Source organism: Triticum aestivum, chromosome 1B, assembly GCF_018294505.1.
Source record: "Triticum aestivum cultivar Chinese Spring chromosome 1B, IWGSC CS RefSeq v2.1, whole genome shotgun sequence".
NCBI classification, from domain to species: Eukaryota; Viridiplantae; Streptophyta; class Magnoliopsida; order Poales; family Poaceae; genus Triticum; species Triticum aestivum.
The window spans coordinates 168,795,040-168,821,652 of record NC_057795.1 but is presented as its reverse complement, the minus strand read 5'-3'; the positions used below and the strand labels follow the sequence as shown (position 1 = coordinate 168,821,652).

General features: G+C 48.4%; 1 protein-coding gene across 4 annotated transcripts; it reads right to left on the bottom strand.

Moving 5' to 3' along the window:
• Positions 1–19,195: 19,195 nt before the first annotated feature.
• Positions 19,196–25,436, bottom strand: LOC123114021 (probable inactive serine/threonine-protein kinase fnkC). 4 transcript variants are annotated; one of them, XM_044535373.1, is made up of 12 exons: positions 25,283–25,436; positions 24,532–24,593; positions 23,878–23,952; positions 22,903–23,038; positions 22,613–22,782; positions 22,240–22,386; positions 21,644–21,718; positions 20,845–20,986; positions 20,551–20,723; positions 19,940–20,231; positions 19,606–19,763; positions 19,196–19,499 (listed from the first exon to the last, which is right to left on the bottom strand). In XM_044535373.1, the coding sequence occupies exons 2-12, from the start codon at positions 24,560–24,562 to the stop codon at positions 19,345–19,347; spliced, it is 1,554 nt and encodes a 517-aa protein (XP_044391308.1). In that variant the 5' UTR covers positions 24,563–24,593; positions 25,283–25,436; the 3' UTR covers positions 19,196–19,344. The 4 variants fall into 4 exon arrangements, with proteins under 4 accessions (XP_044391308.1, XP_044391314.1, XP_044391327.1 ...); XM_044535379.1 differs by lacking the exon at positions 23,878–23,952; XM_044535384.1 differs by lacking the exons at positions 19,196–19,499; positions 19,606–19,763 and having other exon boundaries at positions 19,936–20,231.
• Between the last annotated feature and the right edge of the window lie 1,177 nt (positions 25,437–26,613).

Genomic DNA, 26,613 nt, shown 5'->3' with positions numbered 1-26,613 from the left:
CTTGGGAGGCTAAAAATATCTTCTTCATTAAACGTAGCATCCCCAAGCTTGGGAAAAACATTAATTTCAGAAAATATATTCTCAAATATTTCATCCTTATCAAACATAGCTTCCGCAAGCTTGGGCCTTTTAATATCATAAGCATAATCACTCTCATCATTAATAGTATGGATAGCACCAATAGTATAGCAATTATCATCATCACTATAAGTAGTAGGAGCAACATCATTTGGGAGGGGTACCTTTTTACCTTTGTTGGTCCTTCTTTTCTTTTTCTTCTTCACATTATGTGTGGGTTCAACCTTCTTCTTTGAGCTCCTTATTGATGAGATTGGTTGAATAGAAAGCTCCTCCTTGTTATGTGATTCATCATAAGAAATAATAGGAGGAGATTGGGAAGTCTCTTCCCTTTCATTAGTATTCTCATCATCTTCTATTTGCTTTCTTTTCTTTATGAAATTGGCAATATAAGGATTTTCAATGCAATTCACCGCACAATACATATAAATTTCCTCTAGATCAAACTCAAGAAGGTTATAAGGGGCAAATTCTGGAAGAAATTTAGTTAAACATTTCATTTCTTCGTAACCCCAAAGCAAACTAAGTTCATTATAATGTGCAAGGGAGATCAAATCATCACAATTTTTGGACACGATTCGATCATGAAACAATTTGCATCGGAGATGCAAATGACCACTTTCATTGCAAAGTTCACAAGTACGGCGAAGGAAATATAAATTTTTAGCACTCACCCTTAGCCTTTCTTGCAAAAATTTAGTTTCTACATGCTTATGCCTCTTGCAATATCTATCTTCTCTATTTGGTGTATCTATGCAAACCTAATGCTCTCCACAAAAATTGACATGCTTATAAGAGAAATTTTCATCATAACTAGTGCAATCATCATTAGTACTATGGATATTCAAGGAGTTCATACTAACAACATTGCAATCATGCTCGTCATTCAAAGATTTAGTATCAAACATTTTATAGGCTTCTTCTGCTAGCACTTGAGCACAATTTTCCTTTCCAGCATTCTCACGAAAGATATTAAAAAGATGAAGCGTAATAGGCAAACTCAATTCCATTTTTTTGTAGTTTTCTTTTATAAACTAAACTAGTGATAAAACAAGAAACAAAAAGATCCGATTGCAAGATCTAAAGATATACCTTCAAGCACTCACCTCCCTGGCAATGGCGCCAGAAAAGAGCTTGATGTCTACTACGCAACCTTCTTATTGTAGACGTTGTTGGGTCTCCAATTGCAGAGGTTTGTAGGACAGTAGCAAATTTCCTCAAGTGGTGACCTAAGGTTTATCAATCCGTGGGAGGCGTAGGATGAAGATGGTCTCTCTCAAACAACCCTGCAACCAAATAACAGAGAGTCTCTTGTGTCCCCAACACACCAAATACAATGGTAAATTGTATAGGTGCACTAGTTCAGGAAGAGAAGGTGATACAAGTGCAATATGGATGGTAGATATAGGTATTTGTAATCTGAAAATATAAAAACAGCAAGGTAACTAATGATAAAAGTGAGCGTAAACGGTATTACAATGGTAGGAAACAAGGCATAGGGTTCATACTTTCACTAGTGCAAGTTCTCTCAACAATAATAACATAATTGGATCATATAACTATCCCTCAACATGCAACAAAGAGTCACTCCAAAGTCTCTAATAGAGGAGAACAAATGAAGAGATTATTGTAGGGTACGGAACCACCTCAAAGTTATTCTTTCTGATCGATATATTCAAGAGACCGTAGTAAAATAACACGAAGCTATTCTTTCCGTTCGATCTATCATAGAGTTCGTACTAGAATAACACCTTACGACACAAATCAACCAAAACCCTAATGTCACCTAGATACTCCATTGTCACCTCAAGTATCCGTGGGTATGATTATACGATATGCATCACACAATCTCAGATTCATCTATTCAACCAACACAAAGTACTTCAAAGAGTGCCCCAAAGTTTCTACCGGAGAGTTAAGATGAAAACGTGTGCCAACCCCTATGCATAGGTTCATGGGCGGAACCCGCAAGTTGATCACCAAAACAAACATCAAGTGGATCACGTAAATATCCCATTATCATCACAGATAAGCACGGCAAGACATACATCAAGTGTTCTCAAATCCTTAAAGACTTAATCCGACAAGGCAACTTCAAGGGGAAAACTCAATTCATCACAAGAGAGTAGAGGGGAAGAAACATCATAAGATCCAACTATAATAGCAAAGCTCGCAGTACATCAAGATCGTGAGATAGAGAGAACACGAGAGAGAGAGAGAGATCAAACACATAGCTACTGGTACATACCCTCAGCCCCGAGGGTGAATGAGGGAGTCCTGGACTAGGGGGTGTCCGGATAGCCGAACTATCATCATTGGCCGGACTCCAAGACTATGAAGATACAAGATTGAAGACTTTGTCTTGTGTCCGGATGGGACTTTCCTTGGCCTGGAAGGCAAGCTTGGCAATACGGATATGTAGATCTCCTACCATTGTAACCGACTCTGTGTAACCCTAGCCCTCTCCGGTGTCTATATAAACCGGAGGGTTTTAGTCCATAGGACGAACACCAATCATACCATAGGCTAGCTTCTAGGGTTTAGCCTCCTTGATCTCGTGGTAGATCTACTCTTGTACTACCCATATCATCAATATCAATCAAGCAGGAGTAGGGTTTTACCTCCATCGAGAGGGCCCGAACCTGGGTAAAAACATCGTGTCCCTTGTCTCCTATTACCATCCGTCTAGACGCACAGTTCGGGACCCCCTACCCGAGATCCGCCGGTTTTGACACCGACATTGGTGCTTTCATTGGGAGTTCCTCTGTGTCGTCGCTCATAGGACCGATGGCTCCTTCAATCATCAACAACAACGCGGTCTAGGGTGAGACTTTTCTCCCCGGACAGATCTTTGTAATCGGCGGCTTTGCACTGCGGGTCAATTCGCTTGGCCATCTGGAGCAAATCGAAAGCTACGCCCCTGGCCATCAGGTCAGATTTGGAAGTTTGAACTATACGGCCGACATCCACGGAGACTTGATCTTCGATGGATTCGAGCCACAGCCGAGCGTGCCGCACTGTCGCGATGGGCATGATTTAGCTCTGCTGCCGGACAGTGCCTTGAAGGCCGCACGAGCGTCCGCTCCGACCCTTAACTCGGAGCCGGCTGCGCAGATCGAGGATGGGTGGCTAGACAACGCCTCGGGGGCTGCTACCTCTACGGCGATGGAGCCGAATACCGACCCTGTCCCTTGTGAATCTTGTGACTCCGAGGTGCCAGATTCCTCGCCGGACTCCGAACCTCCCGCGCCCTACCAATCGAATCCGATTGGGCGCCGATCATGGAGTTCACCGCTGCAGACATCTTTCAGCACTCGCCTTTTGGCGACATCCTGAATTCGCTAAAGTATCTCTCGTTATCAGGAGAACCCTGGCCAGACCACGGTTAGGACGGTTGGGATGCGGACGACGAAGAAATTCAAAGCCCACCCACCACCCACTTTGTAGCCACTGTCGACGATCTAACCGACATGCTAGACTTCGACTCCGAACACATCGACGGTATGGACGATGATGCCGGAGACGACCAAGAACCAGCGCCCATGGGGCACTGGAAAGCCACCTCGTCATACGACATATACATGGTGGACATCCCAAAGGATGGGAATGGCGATGGAACAGCGGAGGAAGACCCCTCCAAGAAACAGCTTAGGCGCCAGCGTCAGCGGCGCCACTCTAAATCCCGCCACGGCAAGAATGGAGATTCCGGCACCGGAGACAACAACACCCCGGAAAGTGCCAAAGACAACCCCCTCCAGCAATATTCAGCACAGGAGGAGGAAGAAGCCAGCCCTCACGAGAGAGCGGCAGACAAAGAGGTAGAGGATGATAACTACATGCCTCCCTCCGGAGACGAGGCAAGCCTCGACGACGATGAATTTGTCGTGCCTGAGGATCCCGTCGAACAAGAGCGTTTTAAACGCAGGCTTATGGCCACGGCAAGCAGCCTCAAGAAAAAGCAGCAACAGCTTAGAGCTGATCAAGATCTGCTAGCCGACAGATGGACTGAAGTCCTTGTGGCCGAAGAGTACGAGCTCGAACTCCCCTCCAAAAGCTACCCCAAACGCAATCTGCTGCCCCGATTAGAGGAGGAAGCATATAAACCCACATCACCAGCGCACAATACGGCCGACCAGCCACCTCGTGGCCGCGACAGAGAGGCCTCTAGGCCTTCCACTAAAGCCGTACCCCGGCATTGCTCGAAAAGTACAAATCCACGGGGGAATGCACCGGACTTGCGAGACACATTGGAGGATAAGGCAAGACAATCAAGATCGATCTACGGATCGCGTGGGCGCCCCACGATGCCCGACGAGGACCGTCATGCCGGATACAGCAACTCCGGCCGGGTCGAACACAGTAGACAAAGCTCGCTTGAGCTACGTCGTGATATAGCCCAATATCGAGGCGCCACACACCCACTATGCTTCACAAATGAAGTAATGGATCATCAAATCCCCGAAGGGTTCAAACCCGTGAACATTGAATCCTACGATGGAATAACAGACCCCGCGGTTTGGATCGAAGACTACCTCCTTCATATCCACATGGCCCATGGTGATGATCTGCACGCCATCAAATACCTCCCACTCAAGCTTAAAGGACCAGCTTGACATTGGCTTAACAACTTGCCAGCAGAATCAATTGGGTGTTGGGAGGACCTGGAAGCCGCATTCCTTGATAACTTCCAGGGCACATATGTGCGACCACCAGACGCTGATGACCTAAGCCACATAATTCAGCAGCCAGACGAATCGGCCAGACAATTCTGGACATGGTTCTTAACCAAGAAAAATCAAATCGTCGACTGTCCGGATGCAGAGGCCCTCGCAGCCTTCAAACATAACATCCGCGATGAGTGGCTTGCCCGGCACCTAGGACAGAAAAAGCCGAAATCCATGGCAGCCCTCACATCACTCATGACCCGCTTCTGCGCGGGAGAGGACAGCTAGCTAGCCCGCAGTAACAACCCCAACAAAAATTCTGGCAGTCCGGATACCAAGGACCGCAATGGCAGGTCACGTTGCAACAAGCACAAACGCCGCATTAACGGCGATAATACTGAGGATACGGCAGTTAACGCCGGATTCAGAGGCTCCAAACCCGGTCAATGAAAAAAGCCATTCAGAAGAACTACTCCGGGTCCATCCAATTTGGACCGAATACTCGACCGCTCGTGCCAGATACACGGCACCCCCGAAAAGCCAGCTAATCACACCAACAGGGACTGTTGGGTGTTCAAGCAGGCAGGCAAGTTAATTGCCGAAAACAATGACAAGGGGCTGCATAGCGATGACGAGGAAGAGACCCGGTCGCCGAACAATAGAGGACAGAAGGGTTTCCCCCCACAAGTGCGGACGGTGAACATGATATACGCAACCCACATACCCAAAAGGGAGCGGAAGCGTGCACTCAGGAACATATACGCGATGGAGCCAGTCGCCCGAAGTTCAATCCATGGTCCTCCCGCCCGATCACGTTTGATCGAAGGGACCACCCCACCAGCATCCGCCATGGCGGATTCGCCGCGTTGGTTCTAGACCCAATCGTCGACGGGTTTCACCTCACTAGAGTCCTGATGGACGGCGGCAGCAGCCTGAACCTGCTTTATTAGGATACAGTGTGCAAGATGGGCATAGACCCCTCAAGGATTAAACCCACAAAGACGACCTTCAAAGGCATCATACCAGGTGTAGAGGCCAATTGTACAGGCTCAGTTACACTGGAAGTGGTCTTCGGATCCCCCAATAACTTCCGAAGCGAGGAGTTAATCTTCAACATAGTCCCGTTCCGCAGCGGCTATCATGCACTGCTCGGACGAACCGCGTTTGCAAAGTTCAATGCGGTGCCGCACTACGCATACCTCAAGCTCAAGATGCCAGGCCCTTGAGGAGTCATCACGGTCAACGGAAACACTAAACGCTCTCTCCGAACGGAGGAGCATACAGCGGCTCTCGCGGCAGAAGTGCAGAGCAGCCTCTTAAGGCAATTCTCGAGTCTGGCCGTTAAACGACCGAACACCGCCAAGCACGCCCGGAGTAACCTACAACAAGACCACCTGGCACGTTCCGAGCACGCGTAGCAATGCGATCCCAACCCCAGCCCTTGCAAAATTGCAAAACCAGTACTCCATGTACATCACTACGCTCTGGAAATACCATGGGCAAAGGGGGAGGGGCACGACCACGGCAGGCCCAGAGTGCGGCTCAACCACACCAAGGGCTCCCAAATAGGTCATCATATTTCTTTTTTCCTTTTTTCCTCAGGACTCCGTTTACCAGAGGCCGTGTCCGACAGTAGACCCGCCGGACTCACGATACAACTGCCAGGGGAGAAGATGGCCACAACGAGTATCCAGGTGGTCTCCATTACGAGCATTCTGTTTTATACACCATTCCGCAGCCTACCCTTGGAAGGGGACATGCTAAATAGTTTCATCCCTTGCTTATCGCACTATATGTATCGTTCTCCATTCATGGCAGTACTTTTTGAATAAACAATGCATTGCTTTTTGCCTACCACTGCATTCCTTTCTTATACATATGTTCATAATGACATGTTGCATCCGTACACTTTGGTACGGCTAAATACACCAGGGGCTTAAGTTCCCCAAATTATGGTGTGATAAGTCCGAACACTTTCAGAAGTGCGGCACCCTGAACTTATAGCATTATATGCATCGGCTCCGAATCATGTCTTGGGTCAATAGTTGGGTTTGCCCGGCTCCCATGTTTTGGTACCTTACATTCTGTTACATCGGCTAAGGTAGCGCTGGGAGAACCACTGCGATTGTGTTGAGCTGGGCGAGCACCTTAGTGGAGAAAGCTAAAACTGACCGTCATGATGGGGCGAGAGCCGGTCGCTGTTCGAGAGGTTTTTTCGAGTCTCTAAAGACTTATGCCGCTTAGAGCGAGGAACCGGCTTTGTCCGGCCTAGGCGTGGATAGCGCACCGAATTCGGCCTTCCAAACACTAGGGGCTTCACCGAAATTTAAAATTATAGAATTCTATGGCTAAGTGAGAGTGTTCAAGCATTATAAGTCCGGTTGCCTCGTTCGTTGTATTGAGCGCCTCCCTAGATGGACGCAAAAATGGGAACAAGAGCGCTCAAGTTTATCCCGAACACCCCAGCACTCGTGGCATGGGGGCTGAAGCCGACGACTTGCCATCTCTCAGATTTGAAAAACGGCCGCACAGAAGGTAATATTTTAAATTAACAAGCGTTGCTTAGCGCATATGAACAAAGTTTTCAGCGCACAGGATAACAAAATGCGAGTCTACTCAAATATTACATCTTTGGAGCACTCACCCGCAATAATGCGGGCACCCTTCAGGACACCCTTATAATACATCTCGGGCATGCGATATTCCTTGCCCGGCGGTGGCGTGCCCGTCACAAGCTTCTCAGCGTCCATCCTGCCCCAGTGCACTTTAGCACGGGCAAGGGCCCGACGGGCACCTTCAATGCAGGCGGAGTGCTTGATGACTTCAACCCATGGAGAAGCATCCACCAGCCGCCGCACCAGGCCGAAGTAGCTCCCAGGCATGGCCTCTTTGGGCCACAGCCGAACTATGAGGCCCTTCATGGCCTGTTCGGCCACCTTGTGGAGCTCGACCAGCTGCTTCAGCTGGTCGCTAAGGGGCACCGGATGTCCGGCCTCAGCATACTGAGAGCAGAACACCTTCTCCGTCGAGCTCCCCTCCTCGGCTCTGTAGAAAGCGGCAGCATCGGACACGCTATGGGGCAGATCTGCGAATGCTCCTGGAGAGCTCCGAATTCGGTTAAGTAATAGGTAAGTCACTTTTACATGCTTGCTTTGCATGAAGAATGCCTTACCCGCCACTATTTTCTTCAATGCCTCGATTTCCTAGAGGGTCTTGTGGGCTTCGGCCTTAGCGGCTTTGGCACTCTCAAGAGCCGATGCAAGCTCGGACTCTCGAGTCTTCGAGTCACGCTCCAAACCCTCGTGTTTTTCCACGAGAGCCTGGAGCTCTTGCCGTACCTCCGCCACCCGCGCCTCCTGCTTCTCTCGCTCGGCGCGTTCCGCGGCCGCATTGCGTTCGGCCGTGGACACCGCCTCCTTCAGGTTCGCCACCTCGTTCGTAGCCCCTGGAGAACCCACGTTATCCTTGTCATTCCTCTTGCAACCAAATCCTTTTCTGTAAGGAACAACTTTAATAAGGTGTTACTCACCTTCCTTGTCCTCGAGCTGCTTCTTGGCACGGTCGAGCTCGTTCTCGGACCGCTAGAGGCTCTGCTTCAAGGCATTGACCTCCGCAGTCAGTGCGGCAGAGGTCAGCAGCGCAGCCTGCATTCCCATATTGACATATTTTTGTTAAGACTCCTGCGTATATCTTTTTAGATCCTTAGTCCGGCTTTTCTTTCCAAACACCGAACCGAGCATTAGGGGCTACTGTCTATGCAGTACCATTTTATATATCTTAAAATTCTTACCTCAAAGCCTGTTAGAAGGCTGCTGCAGGCTTCGGTCAGCCCGCTTTTGGCAAGTTGAACCTTCTGAATCACCGCACTCATGATAGTGCGGTGTTCCTCTTCGATGGAAGCACCGTCGAGCGCCTCCAGCAAGTTATCCGGCGCCTCCGGTTGGACGGAGGCCGCCGGCGTCACAGTCTGGCCCTTCTTACAAAGGGGCCGCCCGCCGGACTCCGGAACCACTGAAGGTTCCGGTGCAGAGTCCGGTCCAAAGTCCGGGAGGTTGCCCTGCGGCACCTCCGGGGCCTCCTCCTCCTGGTGGGTCCCATTCGGGGATCCCACCTCGGCGTCGTCGGCATCACGGGGGGAGGAGGCAGTCGGAAGTGAAGTGCTATTCACATCCGACATACCCAAGGACCCGCTCGACGAAGCGGGAAGATCGTCCTTGGGCGGACTACAGGGTTGTATGCGGCGTTAAAAGATGCTATGCGACAAAAAGAAAAATCATGAGTTATTTAGGAGTCCGGATACTTACGATCTCGCCAGGGGCTTGGCCCTTGAGGGCCACTCCTCGTCGACGTCGCCGATGTTGGCAGAACAGTCCGGGGGAAGGGTCCTTCCCTTCTTGGACCCTTCGGCCTCCCTCATTGGGGAGGCCTTCCTCTTCTTCTCTCCCCCGCTGGGGGAGAGGCCTCTTTCTTCTCCTCCTCGTCCTCGTGGGAGGAGTCCACCTCGGAGTCATCGGACGATGAATCCGATAACACCTGACGCCGGGAACTCCTCCGGGTTCCCGTGGCCTTCTTCTTGGCCTTCTTCTCCGGCACTACGTAAGGTGCCGGGACCAGCAGCCCTGTCAAACGGGCATCCGCTGGGTCTTCCAGAAGGGGAGCCAGACAGTTAACCTGTCCAGACGTCTCCTGCCAGGCCTGTTAAAGGTATTGGGAGTTTAGATCCCACATAGAGTCAAACTATGAAAAGCAAGTGTCCCATAAAGGATAACATGGCTTACCTCGCCAGCCGGACGCTGCGAGCTGAATCCGCGATCTTCGGTAGCGGATGCGGGAGCCTCGGCGCCCTTGAACAGCACCTTCCAGGCCTCTTCGTACGTAGTGTCGAAGAGCCCGCTCAAGGTCCGGTGCTGTGCCGGATCAAACTCCCACAAGTTGAAGTCCCGCTGTTGGCAGGGGAGGATCCAGCAGATGAGCATGACCTGGATTACGTTGACAAGATTGAGCGTCTTGTTCACCAGGGTTTGGAGACAGGATTGGAGTCCGGTCAGCTCTTCCGAATTACCCCACAGCAGGCCCTTCTCTTTCCAGGAAGTGAGCCGCATGGGGATACCAGATCTGAATTCGGGGACCGCTGCCCATTCAGGGTCACGCGGCTCGGTGATGTAGAACCACCCCGATTGCCACCCTTTGATGGTTTCCATGAAGGCGCCCTCGAGCGAAGTGACATTGGGCATCTTGCCCACCATGGCGCCTCCGCCTCCGCTTGGCTGCCCTTCACAACCTTCGGCTTGACATTAAAGGTCTTGAGCCACAAGCCGAAGTGGGGCTGGATGCAGAGGAAGGCCTCGCACACGACGATAAACGTCGAGATGTTGAGGATGAAATTCAGGGCCAGATCATGGAAATCCAGGCCATAGTAGAACATGAGCCCCCGGACAAAGGGATGGAGTGGGAAGCCTAGTCCGCGGAGGAAATGGGGAAGGAATACCACCCTCTCATGGGGCCCAGGGGTGGGGATAAGCTGCCCCTCATCGGGGAGCCAGTGCGCGATATCATTGGACAAATATTCGGCGCTACGCAGCTTCTTGATGCGCCCCTCCGTAACGGAGGAGGCCATCCACTTGCCTCCCACTCCGGACATGGTTGGAGAAGGTTGAGGTGAGAAGTGCGGACTTGGGCGCTGGAGCTCGAGTGCGCGGAGATGGATAAACAAAGGAGGAAGAAGGCGTAGGTAAAAAGGTGGATCCTTATCCCCTTATATATGGGCGGACGAAACTATGCGTCCCCACCAGCCTGGTAAAACTCGCTTATCTCCCAAGCGCCGCAATCAATGGCGCGGTTGGGTTACCCATGTCCGTATTGATGGGAATCCCGGAATAAGGGGAACACGATCTCTGCTTCGACAAGACGTGCCAAGGAAACCGCTTCGCTAAACGCGCTGAGGTGGTATGACAAAAACGATTCGAGTAAAGGCTTGGCCGTGGTGTGACGTCACGCCACGATATACGTCAGCAGATTGAACTTGTGTAAATATTATTCTCTCTAAGGTGGTATGTGGAATTTATTTTGCAGAGCCAGACACTATCCTGGTGTTCACAATCTTCTATGAATTATTCGGAGGAGGAGCCCGCCTTGCAATGCCGAAGACAATATGCACGCCGGACTCATCGTCATTGAAGCCTGGTTCAGGGGCTACTGAGGGAGTCCTGGACTAGGGCGTGTCCGGATAGCCGAACTATCATCATTGGCCGGACTCCAAGACTATGAAGATACAAGATTGAGGACTTCGTCCCGTGTCCGGATGGGACTTTACTTGGCGTGGAAGGCAAGCTTGGTAATACGGATATGTAGATCTCCTACAATTGTAACCGACTTTGTGTAACCCTAGCCCTCTCCGGTGTCTATATAAACCAGAGGGTTTTAGTCCATAGGACGAACAACAATCATACCATAGTCCATAGGACAAACAACAATCATACCATAGGCTAGCTTCTAGGGTTTAGCCTCCTTGATCTCGTGGTAGATCTACTCTTGTACTACCCATATCATCAATATCAATCAAGCAGGAGTAGGGTTTTACCTCCATCGAGAGGGCCCGAACCTGGGTAAAAACATCGTGTCCCTTGTCTCCTGTTACCATCCGCCTAGACGCACAGTTCGGGACCCCCTACCCGAGATCCGCCGGTTTTGACACCGATAGTGAACTACTCCCTCCTCGTCATGGAGAGCGTTGGGATGATGAAGATGGCCACCGGTGAGGGATCCCCCCTCTGGCAGGGTGCTGGAACGAGCTCTCGAGATGTTTTTGGTGGCTACAGAGGCTTGCGGCGGCGGAACTCCCGATCTATTCTTTGCTTCGATGTTTTTAGGGTATATGGGAATATATAGGCGAAAGATGTCGGTCGGGGGAGCCTCGAGGGGCCCACGAGACAGGGGGGCGCGCCCAGTAGGGGGGCGCGCCCCCACCCTCGTGGCCACCTCGAAACTTCCTTGACTCCAACTCCAAGTCTCCTGGATTGCTTGTGTTCCAAAAATAACGCTCCGGAAGGTTTCATTCCGTTTGGACTCCATTTGATATTCCTTTTCTTCGAAACACTGAAATAGGCAAGAAAACAGCAATATGGGCTGGTCCTCCGGTTAGTAGGTTAGTCCCAAAAGTAATATGAAAGTGTATAATAAAGCCCATAAACATCCAAAACAGATAATAATATAGCATGAATGCTTCATAAATTATAGATACATTGGAGACGTATCACTCCCTCCCCCGGTGTTCTGGCATCCCGGTGGTGCGCCCCCTTCTCCTCCACACGGCGGCTCTTGAGGCTCCGGGTGCGGGGGCCTTGCTGGCGGCGGATTTGTGTGCTCCTGCCCAGATCCGGGTGGTGGCGGCGGCAGACGTGCGGGTGGTGGTGACGACCTGGCTAAGGTGGTGGTGGGACGGCCGATGTCCAGGCTGCTCCTTTCAGGGTGGAGGGGCGCTGGGCGTCCATGGCCGGGGGGTGGGCTACGTCTTCGGCGGCATGTCACAGCTGCGGCAAGGTGGCTCGAGGCTGCTCCTCGGGGTGATGGTCTGGATCGTTTCACGGCGGCGGCTGGTCTCCTCTGGCGCCGGCCGTCGGTGAGCGGCCTATATCGGCCTTCGATTCCTCTCCTCGTCGCCTGGGCTCTACCCTCGTTGAAGGGCTGGACCGCTCCCAGCTGCGGTCCATTGCTCATCTCGCGCCCGTGCCTGCGGGATAGAGCTCGTCTCGCGCTCGGCAGCAGGACTGATCTCGTCGCGCGCCTGGCAGCAGGACCGAGCTCGTCTTGCGCCCGGCAGCAGGACCGAGCTTGTCTCGCCCCCGATGCAGCAGGATGGGTCGATGGAGGCCAATTTTGGTCGGCCTTTTGGGTCTCGGCGCTGGGGGCCGCCCAGGGGTGTGAAAGGCGATGCCTTTCCACTCTTCTCTTTGGTTGGGGTAGCAACGGATCTCAGGTGAGGTGGTGTCAAACTCTTGGAAGCCGGGGCGGCGGCCCTGGTGGTGGTAGCGCGGTGCTCATGGGCAGAGCCCGTGGCTTGGTGCTGCCCGGTGACCATGGCTGTGTGGGCGGCATGGTGGTTGGGTTGTGGTGTTTGATGGCGGTGAGTGTTGGCTGGGATGAAAACCTGTTCTATCTTCGGACGGACCGGCAGCGGAGTAGCGTGTTACCTTCTTGAAGGCGTCACCGCGGCTCTCATCGGTCATCGTGTTGCTCCAGGGGAAACTCTAACCCCCAGGTCGGGCGGTGGCGGTGCGTTGGCGTCGTAACCTTCTTGGAGGTGCCGCCTTGGAGCTCACGGTTCGCATATGCAGCTTCATCTCTTCGCGGTGGCGTGTTCACGGCGAAGGACCCCGATTGCTCTTGTAGTGCTAGGGGTGGTGTTGTTGCGCTCAAGCCTATGTATCCCGCCTTGGGTGTGTGCGTGTGTTGTCGTGGGGTGCATTTGTACTTGGGCAGTGATTGATCTTTGCTTTATATATAAAGCGGGCCAAAAGCCTTTTTAGATATAGAAAAAGACCATACGGCGGACAACCGGGTCTATGAGCGGGTACTCCAGGGCATCAAAGGGTCCGTCCAAATACATCCTTTCACCTGAACCAACTCGCCATAACATCCCATGTTTGACTAGCTCCAAAACCTTTCAAGACACTGCGCCAAAAACAAACTCATACCAGGCATCAGTGTTGAGAATATTTCCCATTCTGAAAGGTGTTTGCTTGTACAACCAGAGTTCAAAGTGAATTTTTGGAGCCATTCCCCACGCTTGTCTCACAAACGTCGCCAAGCTGACCCGACGCAATTCGTCTTGGATCGCGTCCTAGTGTCCCCGGAATGGGAATTATGCTTCCCCCTGGCGTCGCTTCGGGCGATTACCCGGATTGGGTCTGACCACGTCCCTCTCCTCCTCTCCACCACGGACGAGCGTCCCCCACCCCGCCGCGGTTTCGGGTTGAGCTCTTCTAGCTTAACCAGGCAGGCTTCCGGACGCGGTTATTGCTCGATGGATATCTGCTCGCGCTTCCCCTCATCGCTCCATGTCCGTTGTTGACTCGTGGCACTTCCGTGCCAAGCTCGCTCGCCAATTCATGAAGGGTTGGGGTGCTAACCTTGGCCGGGACCTCCGCGAGCGCGAAAGGGCCCTCCAGCTGGCTATCCAAGCACTGGACGCCTGTGCCGACACCTCCGGAATCTCCCCGGATGAGTGGATGATGAGATATGATCTTGAGGATCAACTCTCAACCATTTAAACGGATGAGGAGGCCTACTGGAGGTTGCGCAGTACCCAAAGTGGGTGCTTCCTGGCGATGCAAACACCGCATATTTCCAGGTAGTCGCGAACGACAGGCGTCATCGGAACTCCATCCACTGCCTGTGGGATGGAGATACGCCTCTCATTCGCCCCTCGGCTATCCGTGTCCATGTTGACGGCTTTTACAAAGCTCTATTTACCCCCACCCCTCGGGGTGGGGCTAGTCTCGCCCCCGACATTTGGTCGGCTGATCAGCTGGTCTCTGCTGAGGCCAATGTGGCATTAGTTGCCCCCTTCGCCGAGGACGAGGTCCTCGCGGCTATTAAGGGGATGAACCCCTCCTCGGCCCCGGGGCCGGATGGCCTACCCGTAATGTTGTTCAAAATGTTCTGGCTGACCATCAAGCCGGAGGTCATGGCATTGTTTGAGGAATTCTACTCGGGCTCTATGGATCTAGGGCGCCTTAACTATGGGATCGTCACCCTCATCCCCAAGGTTCCGGGCGCCTCCGATATCCGCCAGTTCTGTCCCATCACGGTGATTAATGTGATATTCTGGATCAAGACGCTCACAGATGAAGTCGCATGCACGGCCTCGGCGCTCTTCGATCCGGAGATCGTCTCCAAGATCCTTGCTGGCCTTGACATGGAATATAACATTGTCATATCTGCTCTTGCCGCACGGGTGGAACCGATCACGGTCCCGGAGCTGCATAGTCAGCTCCTCAGTTTTGATGCCCGCCTCACCCTCCTCCATGGTGGCGATCTCAGGCAATCATCTGCATATTCTGCTTCACGGGGTCGCGGCCGTGGCCGTGGTCACCAGGGCGGCAACCGTGCCGGTGGTCGCAGCCGTGGCTCCTCTTCGGGCGATGGCGCCCGCTCTGGTGGCACCTACGGCCACAACACCGAGGGCGGCGGCTACGACAACAACCATGGAGGTGGCGGCTTCAACTCTGACACTGGTCGCCGCCCCTCCTCATCATGTGGCCGTCCTCGCTGTCAGCTCTGCAAGAAGGCCGGACACGAGGTCATTGACTGTTGGCATCGGTATGATGAAAACTTCGTCCCGGATGCTCGTTTGGTTGCAGCTGCTATGCGCGAGCAAGGCGGGGATGGTGTTTGGTATGTCGACTCCGGCGCTACGGACCACGTCACCAATGAGTTGGAGCAACTTGCCCTGCGCGAGACATACCATGGCACCGATCAGATCCACACCGCCAGCGGTAAAGGTATGGATATTTGTCATATTGGTCAAGTTTCGCTTAATTCCCCTAGCCTTCAACGTGATCTAGTTCTTAAGGATGTTCTCCATGTTCCTCAAGCTGATAAAAACCTTGCCTCTATGTCTCGTTTAGCCACTGATAACAATGTTTTCTTTGAGACTCATCCTCGCTATTTTTTCATTAAGGATCGGGCAACGAGGGCACTTCTCTATCACGGTAGATGTGTTGGCGGCCTCTACCCCATCTCATCCGGAGCACTTCGCAACAAGCATCGTCAAGTCCACTCCATCATCAAGCCTTTTTTGGCGAGGTTGCATCAAAGATTAGGTCATCCCTCATCAGTCATAGTTAGGCAAGTAGTCAATAAAGACAATCTTCCTTTGTCACTTAGTTCCAATAATGAATCTGTTTGCGAAGCATGTCAATGTGCCAAGAGCCATCAGCTTCCCTATCCTAAGTCTACTAGTGTTTCTCATGCTCCCCTACAATTGATCTTCAGTGATGTATGGGGTCATGCCCGAGATTCTTTTGGCCGAAACAAATACTATGTTAGCTTCATTGATGATTACAACAAGTTTACATGGATTTATTTGCTCAAGTATAAATCTGAAGTTTTTTCCATCTTTCAAGAATTTCAGAAACTTGTTGAGAGACACTTTGATAAGAAAATCATAGCAGTCCAAAGTGACTGGGAGGGGAGTATGAGAAACTCAACTCCTTTTTCCGTAGTATTGGGATCACCCATTATGTGTCTTGCCCTCATGCTCATCAGCAGAATGGCTCTGCTGAACGCAAACACCGCCATATTGTTGAAGTTGGTCTCTCTCTTTTAGCTCATGCATCCATGCCTCTGAAGTATTGGGATGAGGCCTTTATCACAGCTACATATCTTATCAATCGTCTTCCTAGCAAGGTTATTGGAAATTCTACCTCTTTAGAATGATTGTATAACCAAAAGCCAGATTACAATTATCTCAAAAAATTTGGGTGTGCTTGTTACCCCAATTTACGTCGATACAATCGTCACAAACTTGAGTTTCGTTCCACACAGTGTGTTTTTCTTGGGTACAGTAATCTTCATAAAGGTTACAAATGTCTTGAACCATCCACCGGACGCATCTATATCTCTCGGGATGTTATTTTTGATGAGACACTATTTCCTTTCTCCAAACTTCATCCCAATGCGGGTGCTTTGCTTCGTGCAGAAATCGCCCTTCTCTCCGACTCTCCTACACATCTTGATCACGGGGGTGAATTAACTGATCATGATCATGTGCAAAAATCCAAAGAAAATTGTGTTTCTAATACCTCTTGTGCAAATTCTACCTGTCATTTTATGTGCACACAGGACAAACCAGGGCCAGCCTCCGATGCTGATTCTCCTGACAGCGCGCAATCCGAGCCGGATTCGCGTCAGACTGCAGGTGCGCGATCCAGCGCAGATCCGCCCCTGCGCCCCCTGGTGGCCGACAGCTGCGCAGCCGACCAGGTGGGTCACACCAGTCCAGGCGCGTCGCGCCAATCTCCGTCAGCGCACCCTGAGACGCCCATCGAGCGAGGCGCGGGGGGAGCGAGTCTCTGACCGCCACGTCGCCTCGGGCTCCATCGACCGGTCCTGCCAGGTATGCTGCGACAACATGGGACCCACCAGGCATTTCTGATTCGCCGGTCAGCTCTGGCTGCGCATCAGATGAGGAGCAGTTCCAGCAGCGTCAATCTTTCTCGGATCAGGAGCCCGATCTGCCTGGATCTTCTGTGCACAACACTGAATCAGCAAGATCTCCTGCGCCACAACCAACAGAAACTATTTCTCTGGCTCCTTCACCTCTTCGTCGAAACACCAGGTCCCGGTCAGGTATTGTCAAAGAAAAACAATATAGTGATGGTACAATAAGGTATAATCCGACCAAGCGTGCTTTTCTTGCCACTACTGGTGAACCTATTAATCTGCATGATGCTCTTGCTAATAAGGATTGGAAGGAAGCCATGAATACTGAATATAATGCACTTACAAAAAATCAGACTTGGCATCTAGTACCACCGCAACATGGTACTAATATAATTGACTATAAATGGGTATACAAGATTAAAAGAAAATCAGATGGCAGTATAGACAGATACAAGGCAAGGTTGGTTGCAAAGGGCTTCAAGCAAAGGTTTGGAATTGATTATGATGATACCTTTAGTCCTGTGGTTAAAGCAACTACTATTCGTCTTGTTTTGTCCATTGCTGTTTCCAGAGGTTGGAGCTTAAGACAGCTGGATGTTCAGAACGCGTTCCTTCATGGTGTTCTTGAGGAAGAAGTGTTTATGCGGCAACCACCAGGTTATGAAAATCATAGCACACCACATTATGTATGTAAGTTGGATAAAGCCTTGTATGGCCTGAAACAGGCTCCAAGAGCATGGTATTCTAGGTTGAGCATGCAGCTACAGCATCTTGGCTTCACATCATCCAAGGCAGATACATCCTTATTCTTTTATAGCAAAGGCAATATTACCGTTTTTGTCCTTGTTTATGTTGACGATATAATTGTTGCTAGTTCAAGTCAAGAGGCCACTACTTGTTTGCTTAAGGATTTAAAGCTTGAATTTGCTCTCAAGGATCTAGGTGATCTTCACTACTTTCTTGGCATAGAGGTAAAGCAGATCAGAGATGGAATACTTCTATCACAAGAGAAATATACAGCTGATGTTCTAAAGAGGGTGGGATTGGAGAATTGTAAACCAGTCAGTACACCAATCTCCACCTCAGAAAGGCTCACAGTTGACAGTGGAGAAGCTCTTGGTCCAGAGGATGCAACAAATTATAGAAGTGTTGTAGGTTCCTTGCAGTATTTGACTCTTACACGACCTGATATCTCTTATTCAGTAAACAAGGTATGTCAATATTTGCATGCTCCTAGAACTACTCATTGGACAACAGTTAAAAGAATTCTAAGGTATCTTCAGTATTCTCAAGGGCTTGGACTTCAGATTGTCAAGTCCTCTTCCTTGCTTGTTACTGCATATTCTGATGCAGACTGGGCAGGGTGTGCTGATGATAGGAGATCTACTGGTGGTTTTGCTGTATTTCTGGGATCTAATCTTGTGTCATGGAGTGCAAGAAAGCAAGCTACTGTTTCAAGATCCAGTACAGAGGCTGAATATAAGTCATTGGCAAATGCTACAGCTGAAGTGATGTGGATACAAACATTACTTTATGAACTTGAGATTAAAGCTCCAAAAGTTGCACGGTTGTGGTGTGACAATATCGGTGCAACTTATCTTTCAGTAAATCCCGTTTTTCATGCACGAACAAAACATATTGAAGTGGATTTCCATTTTGTCAGAGAGAGGGTGGCTCAAAAGCTGCTTGAGATCTGGTTTATTCCCACAGGGGATCAACTTGCGGATGAGTTCACTAAACCCTTGACCGAGAAAAGACTAGACGAGTTCAAGTGTAATCTCAACCTTAGCAAGGCTTGAGGTTTAGATTGAGGGGGAGTGTTAGAATTATTGTATAGGGATAGGAGAGGTGTTTAACTTGTATCTCAACTCTATCTCTTCTTCTCCTTATCCCTTGTAACGACCTCCTCCTGGTCGATCTCCTCTCGACCGATCTCTCTCTCTCTCGATCGGTTTCTCCTTGTAAACGTAAACCTTGTAAACGTATGCACCAAGGCATTGCCTCAATATATACAACGCGGCCCGAGACAAAGGGTTCTACGCTTCCCAAACTACTTTACACAGAGGCCGGGTGATACTCTTAATGCTTTGTATCTCTCGATGCTACATTTGGAGTTAATAAAAGCGCCCTTTATCGAGAAGAAAAAAAACCCTCAGTACACCTCTAAAAGTTGTAAAGGTTGAAGATCTCTGCAGCAAAGCACAGGGTGTCTTCTAGTTTTTATCCAAGTATCTCCCATACGCATTTATTACTACCTAAAGCTTCTTCCACATCAAGACAGGTCATCATGCATGTAAATGCCATTAGTCTTAAAACTTCTTATAGGTTCAGCACAACCAAACAAGCAAGCAAACAAAGGTACGGATACAGAATCGCAGTTCAAGCAAGTACAGAACACACATGAGTCATGGCATTACGCGGAGGACAAATAATCCAGCTACTCTGTCTTCGAGGAACCAATGACTGCAATCTGAGCTTCAATGCAACACTTTGTCTTCACGAGATAACCTTGTGACGAGTCCTTGAAATCTTCCAGAGATATGAACTTGCCCCATCCCCAAGTGGGGGCACAATTCTTGAGCTGGAGCCGGGCTAAGGCCCCCCAAAGAACCATGCCGATCAGGAAATATCATGATAACTATTTGTTCTAGCATCTCAAATCTGGTCTATTACGTGAAATTTCTGCTAAAGGGCCAACCTGATAATTTCTTGTGCTTGCCAGTTTCCTGGTCTTTGATGGTTATGCTAACATCTGCCAGGATCGCAGAGTCTTTATGGAGTGAGTCCTTCATGTTCAGGTACAGGGAGAGGTAGTTCGGATTCTTATCGGAACCAGATGGATAGATAGTGATTAACCTGGAAAATGGAGAACATCATATGGTTTAATCCATCACTGATAAGAAGAGGTCGAACTCCAACGATCTTTGTTTTTTGTTTTTTAAAACGAAGTATGATAGCCTTTCAGTTCAAATGAAATAAAGACAATTCTGCATAAACCGAAGAATTAAAATTAATATTACTGGTCAAGTTACCATTTGTGTCCACAGAGCTCAAACTCTGGGGAGGTGCTCGGGTTTTTCAACACAAAGAAATCATCAATGTTCCAGGTGTAGACTTGGGGGTCACTGCAGATGTTGCTAATCTTCTGAACAAACAGGGTCTCTGACACATCGTTACCTTTAACAGCGACAACTTTGATGAACTGGATACCGAAAACACAGCTGTCTTTGACGAGGAATCCAGAGGATTGCTCCTTAAGCTTCGCGAGGGGGATCATGCATGAGATCCCAGAGACTCTGCTTGCAGCCTGAAAATTGTGGCTCACTGCAAACAAAATATTCAGATGTAAGGCAATAAACAAAGAAATGATGCTTCTTCTCTCTCTCTCTCTCTCTCTCTCTCTCTCTCTCTCTCTCTCTCTCTCTCTCTCTCTCTCCCTCCCTCCCTCCCTCCCTCCCTCCCTCCCTCCCTCTCTCTCTCTCTCTCTCTCTCTCTCTCTCTCTGTGTGTGTGTGTGTGTGTGTGTGTGTGTGTGTGTGTGTGTGTGTGTGTGTGTCATATTGTATTCCTCTTGTGAAATAAGTATCAATCTAGTAACTGACTAGTTGTGAACCTTAAAGAACTACTCCATGGAGCTAACGTACCTTGATGCTCTTCATGGTGCTTTCCATATGACTGGTCATATATCAGGAACTTGAAAGTTGCCTTCGCAATCAAATGGGATCTCTCGGATACTGTTTGAGTCAGCACAAGCTTAAGAGAAACATATTCATTTTTGTCGCCACTCTTTCTGTCCCTTGGGTTCAGCATCAGGTACCTGCAAATCAAGTCAAGAGAAAGGAAGGGATAGTAAAAAAGTGAGAATGAATTTTGTTCATGACATGGATGCATCAAACTATCCACTCTGTTGGAATAGCTGAAAAAAATAGCAACTGTACCAGTTAAACCCCCTGATGTTAAACACACTGGAGTTGGTCCATCCTTCACCCTTATCAAGAAGCGAGGAGAAACCATCGATCCTCCATTTAAAGGTTGTCTCTGACCCGTTGGATTCCTGGCAATGTCCCTGGCTTGACTGGCCTACAAACCAACAATATATAGCAGCTCAAATCACAACAGCAGATCACGAGACCGAGAAGCACTCAAGATCGATCAGTTAAATTAGTGCGGTCATGTGAATTAGTGTGAAGTACTGTTGGCTATTCTCGCTCTCTATACAAGAATTTAATATCCTTGTGCACTATATATAGATTTGTAGAATTATAAAAGTCACTGTACCAGAATTACTCAGCAAATGGGACGAGTTTTTTTTTAGGGGGCGAGCTTTATGGTAGCTTCTCCTTCCAGGGACTTCGGACAGAGGCAAACATATCACATTTGACTCTTCTAAGTGTAAGGATGAACATCTATTTTTTATCACGGCATAATACATTTCGTTTGCCTTTGAGTAAAATAATTCAACTCTTATCTGATTCTTGTGAACAGTCTGAATTTTGTTTATTAGATGAACATGAGGGAGCGGGAGCTACGCGCACTGGGCTGCCCTTTCTGAACCTTGTTTATAAGATGAACCATCTGGACTAATTCAAGTTCAAGCAAGAAGCCAAAAAAAAATCTTTACAGCCACCAGAAACAACAATGCTTGCATCACTAACCGCATCAAATGATCACAATATACAGCAGCTCAAATTATTATCACACGAGTGGCCCAGTAAGAAGCACAAAATAAGCCCTTACTTGAACCAGTAACACATGAGTTGCCAATGGCTCTTGCCACGTTGGCTTTCAGATTCTGCCTATGTTTTGAGCTGCCTGAAATGACAACAATCCTTGCATCAGTAATAGCATCAGAGGATCACAATAGAAGCTCAAATTACAACTACAGGCCACGACCCGCGAGACGAATAGGCGACAATGATAGATCCGTTTGATTTATTTTTTTGCAGGGCTAGATCCGTTTGATTAGTGCAGTATTGTCAATTACTGTGATGTACTGTTGTTCTTCTCGCTTTCTACACACGAATTTAATGTCCTTCTGCATATACATTCGTAGAATGAAAAAGGCAGCAGCTGTGCTAGAATTACTCAGCAAGTGGGTTAAGGTTTCTGCTTTCTTGACGCAAAGATTTTTCTGTGAATTTCCTAACATACTTATGATGGTTACTTTGGCCAAACAGGAGGTGAAAGGAAAGGATGAACATCCTCTTTTGCATGTTTTGGTTGTGTTTCAGTAAAAAAAATCATGACTTATTATTTCAAGTTGCCCAGTAAGAAGCAAAAGGAAGCTAGGTCAAAAGAAATCCTTACTACTGGAGCCAGTGACACATCGTTACCTTTAACAGGGACAACTTTGATGAACTGGATACCAAAAACACAGCTGTCTTCGACAAGGAATCCAGAGGATTGCTCCTTAAGCGTTGCGAGGGGGATCATGAATGAGGTCCCAGAGACTCTGCTTGGAGCCTGAAAATTTTGGCTCACTGCAAACAGAATATTCAAATGTAAGGCATAAGCAAAGAAATGATGTTGTTCCTCCTATGAAACAGGTTATAATCTGCACTATCAATCTAGTAGCCGACTAGTTGTGAGCTTAAAGTACTACTCTCTCCGTCCGGAATTACTTGACGCTCAAACGGATGTATCTAGCACTACATCAGTTTGAGCGTCAAGTAATTACTTACGGAGGAAGTATATTTGCTAACGTACCTTGATGCTGTTCAAGGTGCTTTCCATATGACTGGTCATATATCAGGAACTTGAAACTTGCCTCCACGACCGTATGGAGTATCTCAGGTGCTAGAAACAGCACAAGCTCAAGAGAAACATATTCATTTTTGTCACCACTCTTTCTGTCCCTTAGGTTCAGCACCATGTACCTACAAATCAATTCAAAAGAAACAAAGGGAGAGCAAACAAGTGAGAATGAATTTTGTTCACGACATGGATTCATCAACTATTCACTCTGTTAGAATAGCTGATAATAAAAGCAACTGTACCAGTCAAACCCCCTGATGTTAAACACACTGGAGCTGGTCCATCCCTTATCAAGAAGCGAGGAGAAACCATCAATCCTCCATTTGAAGGTTGTCTCCGACCCATTGGATTCCTGGCTCTGGCCCTGGTTTGACAGGCCTACAAAGTAACAATTCTTGCATCAGTAACAGCATCAAAAGATCACAATATATAGCAGCTCAAATTACAATTACAGACTTCTGATTGATCCGTTAAACTAGTGCAATCTTGTCAATTAGTGTGAAGTGCTGTTTGTTATTTTCGCTCTCTACAGAAGAATTTAATGTCCTTTTGCACTATATATAGATTTGTAGAATGATAAAACTCACTGTGCCAGAATTACTCAGTAAGTGGGACGAGCTTTTTTGTTTTCCCGCTAGGGGGCGAGCTTTACGCTAGCTTCTTTCTTCTCAGGGACTTCGGACAGAGGCAAACATAGAACTTGGGCTCAGGCACACTGATGGAAGAAAACTATGAACTAGTTGCGCCCCCACCCCATATCACATTTGACTTTTCTAAGTATTGAAGAAAAATCAACTATATGTTACTGGGAATTTTCTTAGCATCTGTATGATGGTTACTTTAGCAAAACAGGATGTGCAAGAAAAGGATGAACATCTGTTTTTTTATCACGGCATAATACATTTCGTTTGCCTTTGAGTAAAGTAATTCAACTCTTATGTCTTATCTGATTTTTGTGAACAGTCTGTATCTTGTTTATAAGATGAACAGCGGGAGCGGGAGCTACGCGCACTGGGCTGCCCTTCCTGAACCTTGTTTATAAGATGAACCATCTAGACTAATTCAAGTTCAAGTGCGAAGCGAAAAAGGAAATCCTTACAGCCACCAGAAACAATAATGCTTGCATCAGTACGATGGCATCAAATGATCACAATATATAGCAGATCAGATTATTATCACACGAGTGGCCCAGTAAGAAGCACAAAATAAACCCTTACATGAACCAGTAACACACGAATTGTCACTAGCTTTTTCCCCGTTGGATTTCAGACTCTGCCCGTGGTTTGAGGTGCCTGAAACGACAACAATTGGTTTGATAAGTGCAGTATTATCAATTACCGAAAAAGGCTCTTGCCCCGCTTTATGTATAAAGCACCAACCAGGATACAAATTCTCAACCGAGCAAACGGAGGTCCACAAAGAGGAAAAGAACAGGAAACGAAAAAATAAGCAAGGAGTTCGCTGGGGGCATCGCCGTATTGTCAATTACTGTGATGTACTGTTGTTCTTCTTGCTTTCTACTCACCAATTTAATGTCCTTGTGTATATATATTTGTAGAATGACAAAGGTAGATGTGCTAGAATTACTCAGCAAGTGGGTTAAGGTTCTGCTTGCTTCTTCCCGGAGACTTTCGGCAGATGCAAACGTTTTTTTGCAAACTGATGGAAGAAAGTGCAAGTATTACTGGGAATTTCCTGACATACGTATGATGGTTACTTTGGCGAAACAGGACGTGAAAGGAAAGGATGAATATCTTCTTTTGCATGGCATAATACATTTTGGTTGTTTTTCTCTAAAATTATTCATGAATTTTTATCAAGTTGCCCAGTAAAGAAGCAAAAGGAAGCTAGCTCAAAAGAAAAATCCTTACTGCTGGAGCCAGTGACACAGGAGTTGCCCATAGCTCTTGCACTTGCTCTCTTCAGGAATCCTCTGAAACGGGAATCAATCAACATGCCATAAATCAAACAATATATAGTGCACATTAGAAACGAATGAACATGGTAATCTCCAAACGAAGTGCAGATCTCAACCAAATAATTACTGCTAAAACGGGAACTGGAGATGAAGAGATCCACAAACGTAGAAAATTGTAAGGAAGAAAATAGCATGTAGCCAAGAACTTGCTTCAGAAAACCACAACCCATGAGCAAGTAAGCCTCCCAAAGAAAGATGGCAAGTTCATCCCTTTCGTTATCTTCTCCCCACCTCACAGTACCAAAATAGATCTGTGTAAATTAGAGACAAAAGAACATCAAGAAAGATGACAATCTTGGAAGGCAGTGATGGTCTCAACCATTTTTTTTATTTTTGAAAGATAATTGTTCAACCAAAATAATTGTTGGTGAACGAAGAAGACTGAAAAAGAAGATCAAGACAGAGCTTCACAAACGAAGCGGGCTGCAAAGAAAAAGGAGCGCCTCAATCTTGATCTGTAAAAAACACACCAAGGAGCTTGCATTGGAAAACCCAAAACTGTCCACCACTGAAAGATTGCAAGTTTTCCCCCCTTATATTTTCGTCTCCCCACCTCACAGTAGCCACAATCACACGAGAATCGCGCTTAATTCGTCCAAGAGAGGAAAGGGGTGGGTGTGTGGCGGTAGAGGGGCGGAGTGTACCTCGCAGACGCGGTGCCTTCCTCCTCGAGTCCTCGCAGACGCGGCTGTGAGCCCTGAGCCCTGAGCAGCAAAGGAGGGTTTTATGGAGGTGGATGGGGCTCTCGACCACCTGCCCTGCTCACTGGGTCTAGTTGGGCGGAGGCCCGTGGGGGAGAGGCTAGTTTGGTAGGCAAAGCCGTTAAACATAAATAAAACCAGCAAAAACTCCCAAGGAAATTTATTCCAATCGGCCAACCGGCTGAGGGCAGCGCCAGTCGAACCCGCACCGTCGGATCAAAACTGATCTAAGAGACCACGCGCATCCACACAATCTCCCTTTGTCTGGACTCTTCTCTGTCTAGAGCATCGTACCCCCTGTCACGCCTAATATGCGACCCTATCCAAAAGAAACTCGAAGATCCCATCAAGGATAGACCCGCATATTGAAACGCTTTTGCAAGGTGGATATCATTACATCAACATTACATAATAGATGGGGATACTTACAAGAGGCATACAATGCCACACGAATACAACATCACAATACATCAGAGCATCATCCGACTACGGATGGAGCACAAACAGAAACTCAACGACATCCACTCTGCTAGCCCAGACTGCCGACCTGGAACCTATCCCTGATCGAAGAAGAAGCAGAAGAAGAACTCAACGCAAGCAAGCATCGCTCTCGCGTCATGATCATCGCATGAACCTGTACCTGCAACTGTTGTTGTAGTAATCTGTGAGCCACGAGTACTCAGCAATCCCATTACCATGGGTAACAAGACTAGCAAAGCTTAAAGGAAAGGAAGGGGTAAAGTGGTGAGGCTGCAGCAGCGACTAAGCATATATGGTGGCTAACATACGCAAATAAGAGCGAGAAGAGAGCAAGCAGAACGGTCGTCAACTAGTAATGATCAAGAAGTGATCCTGAACTCCTACTTACGTCAAACATAACCCAAAAACCGTGTTCACTTCCCGGACTCCGCCGAGAAGAGACCATCACGGCTACACACACGGTTGATGCGTTTTAATTCGGATCTGATGTCAAGTTGTCTACAACCGGACATTAACAAATTCCCATCTGCCTATAACCGCAGGCACGGCTTTCGAAAGATTATACCCTGCAGGGGTGTCCCAACTTAGCCCATGACAAGCTCTCGCGATCAACGAAGGAATAGACCTTCTCCCAGGAAGACCCGATCAGACTCGGAATCCCGGTTTACAAGACATTTCGACAATGGTAAAACAAGACCAGCAAAGCCGCCCGATGCGCCGACAATCCCGATAGGAGCTGCACATATCTCGTTCTCAGGGCAACACCGGATGAGACAGGCTACGAGTAAAACCAG

What these genes read in the sequence shown, in the direction of transcription:
- LOC123114021 (XM_044535373.1), bottom strand. Translation starts at nt 24,562, where the DNA reads ATGGGCAACTCCTGTGTCACTGGCTCCAGCA. An exon ending in CTCATGTGTTACTGGTTCAA is followed by an intron (nt 20,987 to 21,643) that starts GTAAGGGCTTAT and finishes GTTGGTTTGTAG; the next exon opens with GCCAGTCAAGCCAGGGACAT. An exon ending in AACATCAGGGGGTTTAACTG is followed by an intron (nt 20,724 to 20,844) that starts GTACAGTTGCTA and finishes CTTGATTTGCAG; the next exon opens with GTACCTGATGCTGAACCCAA.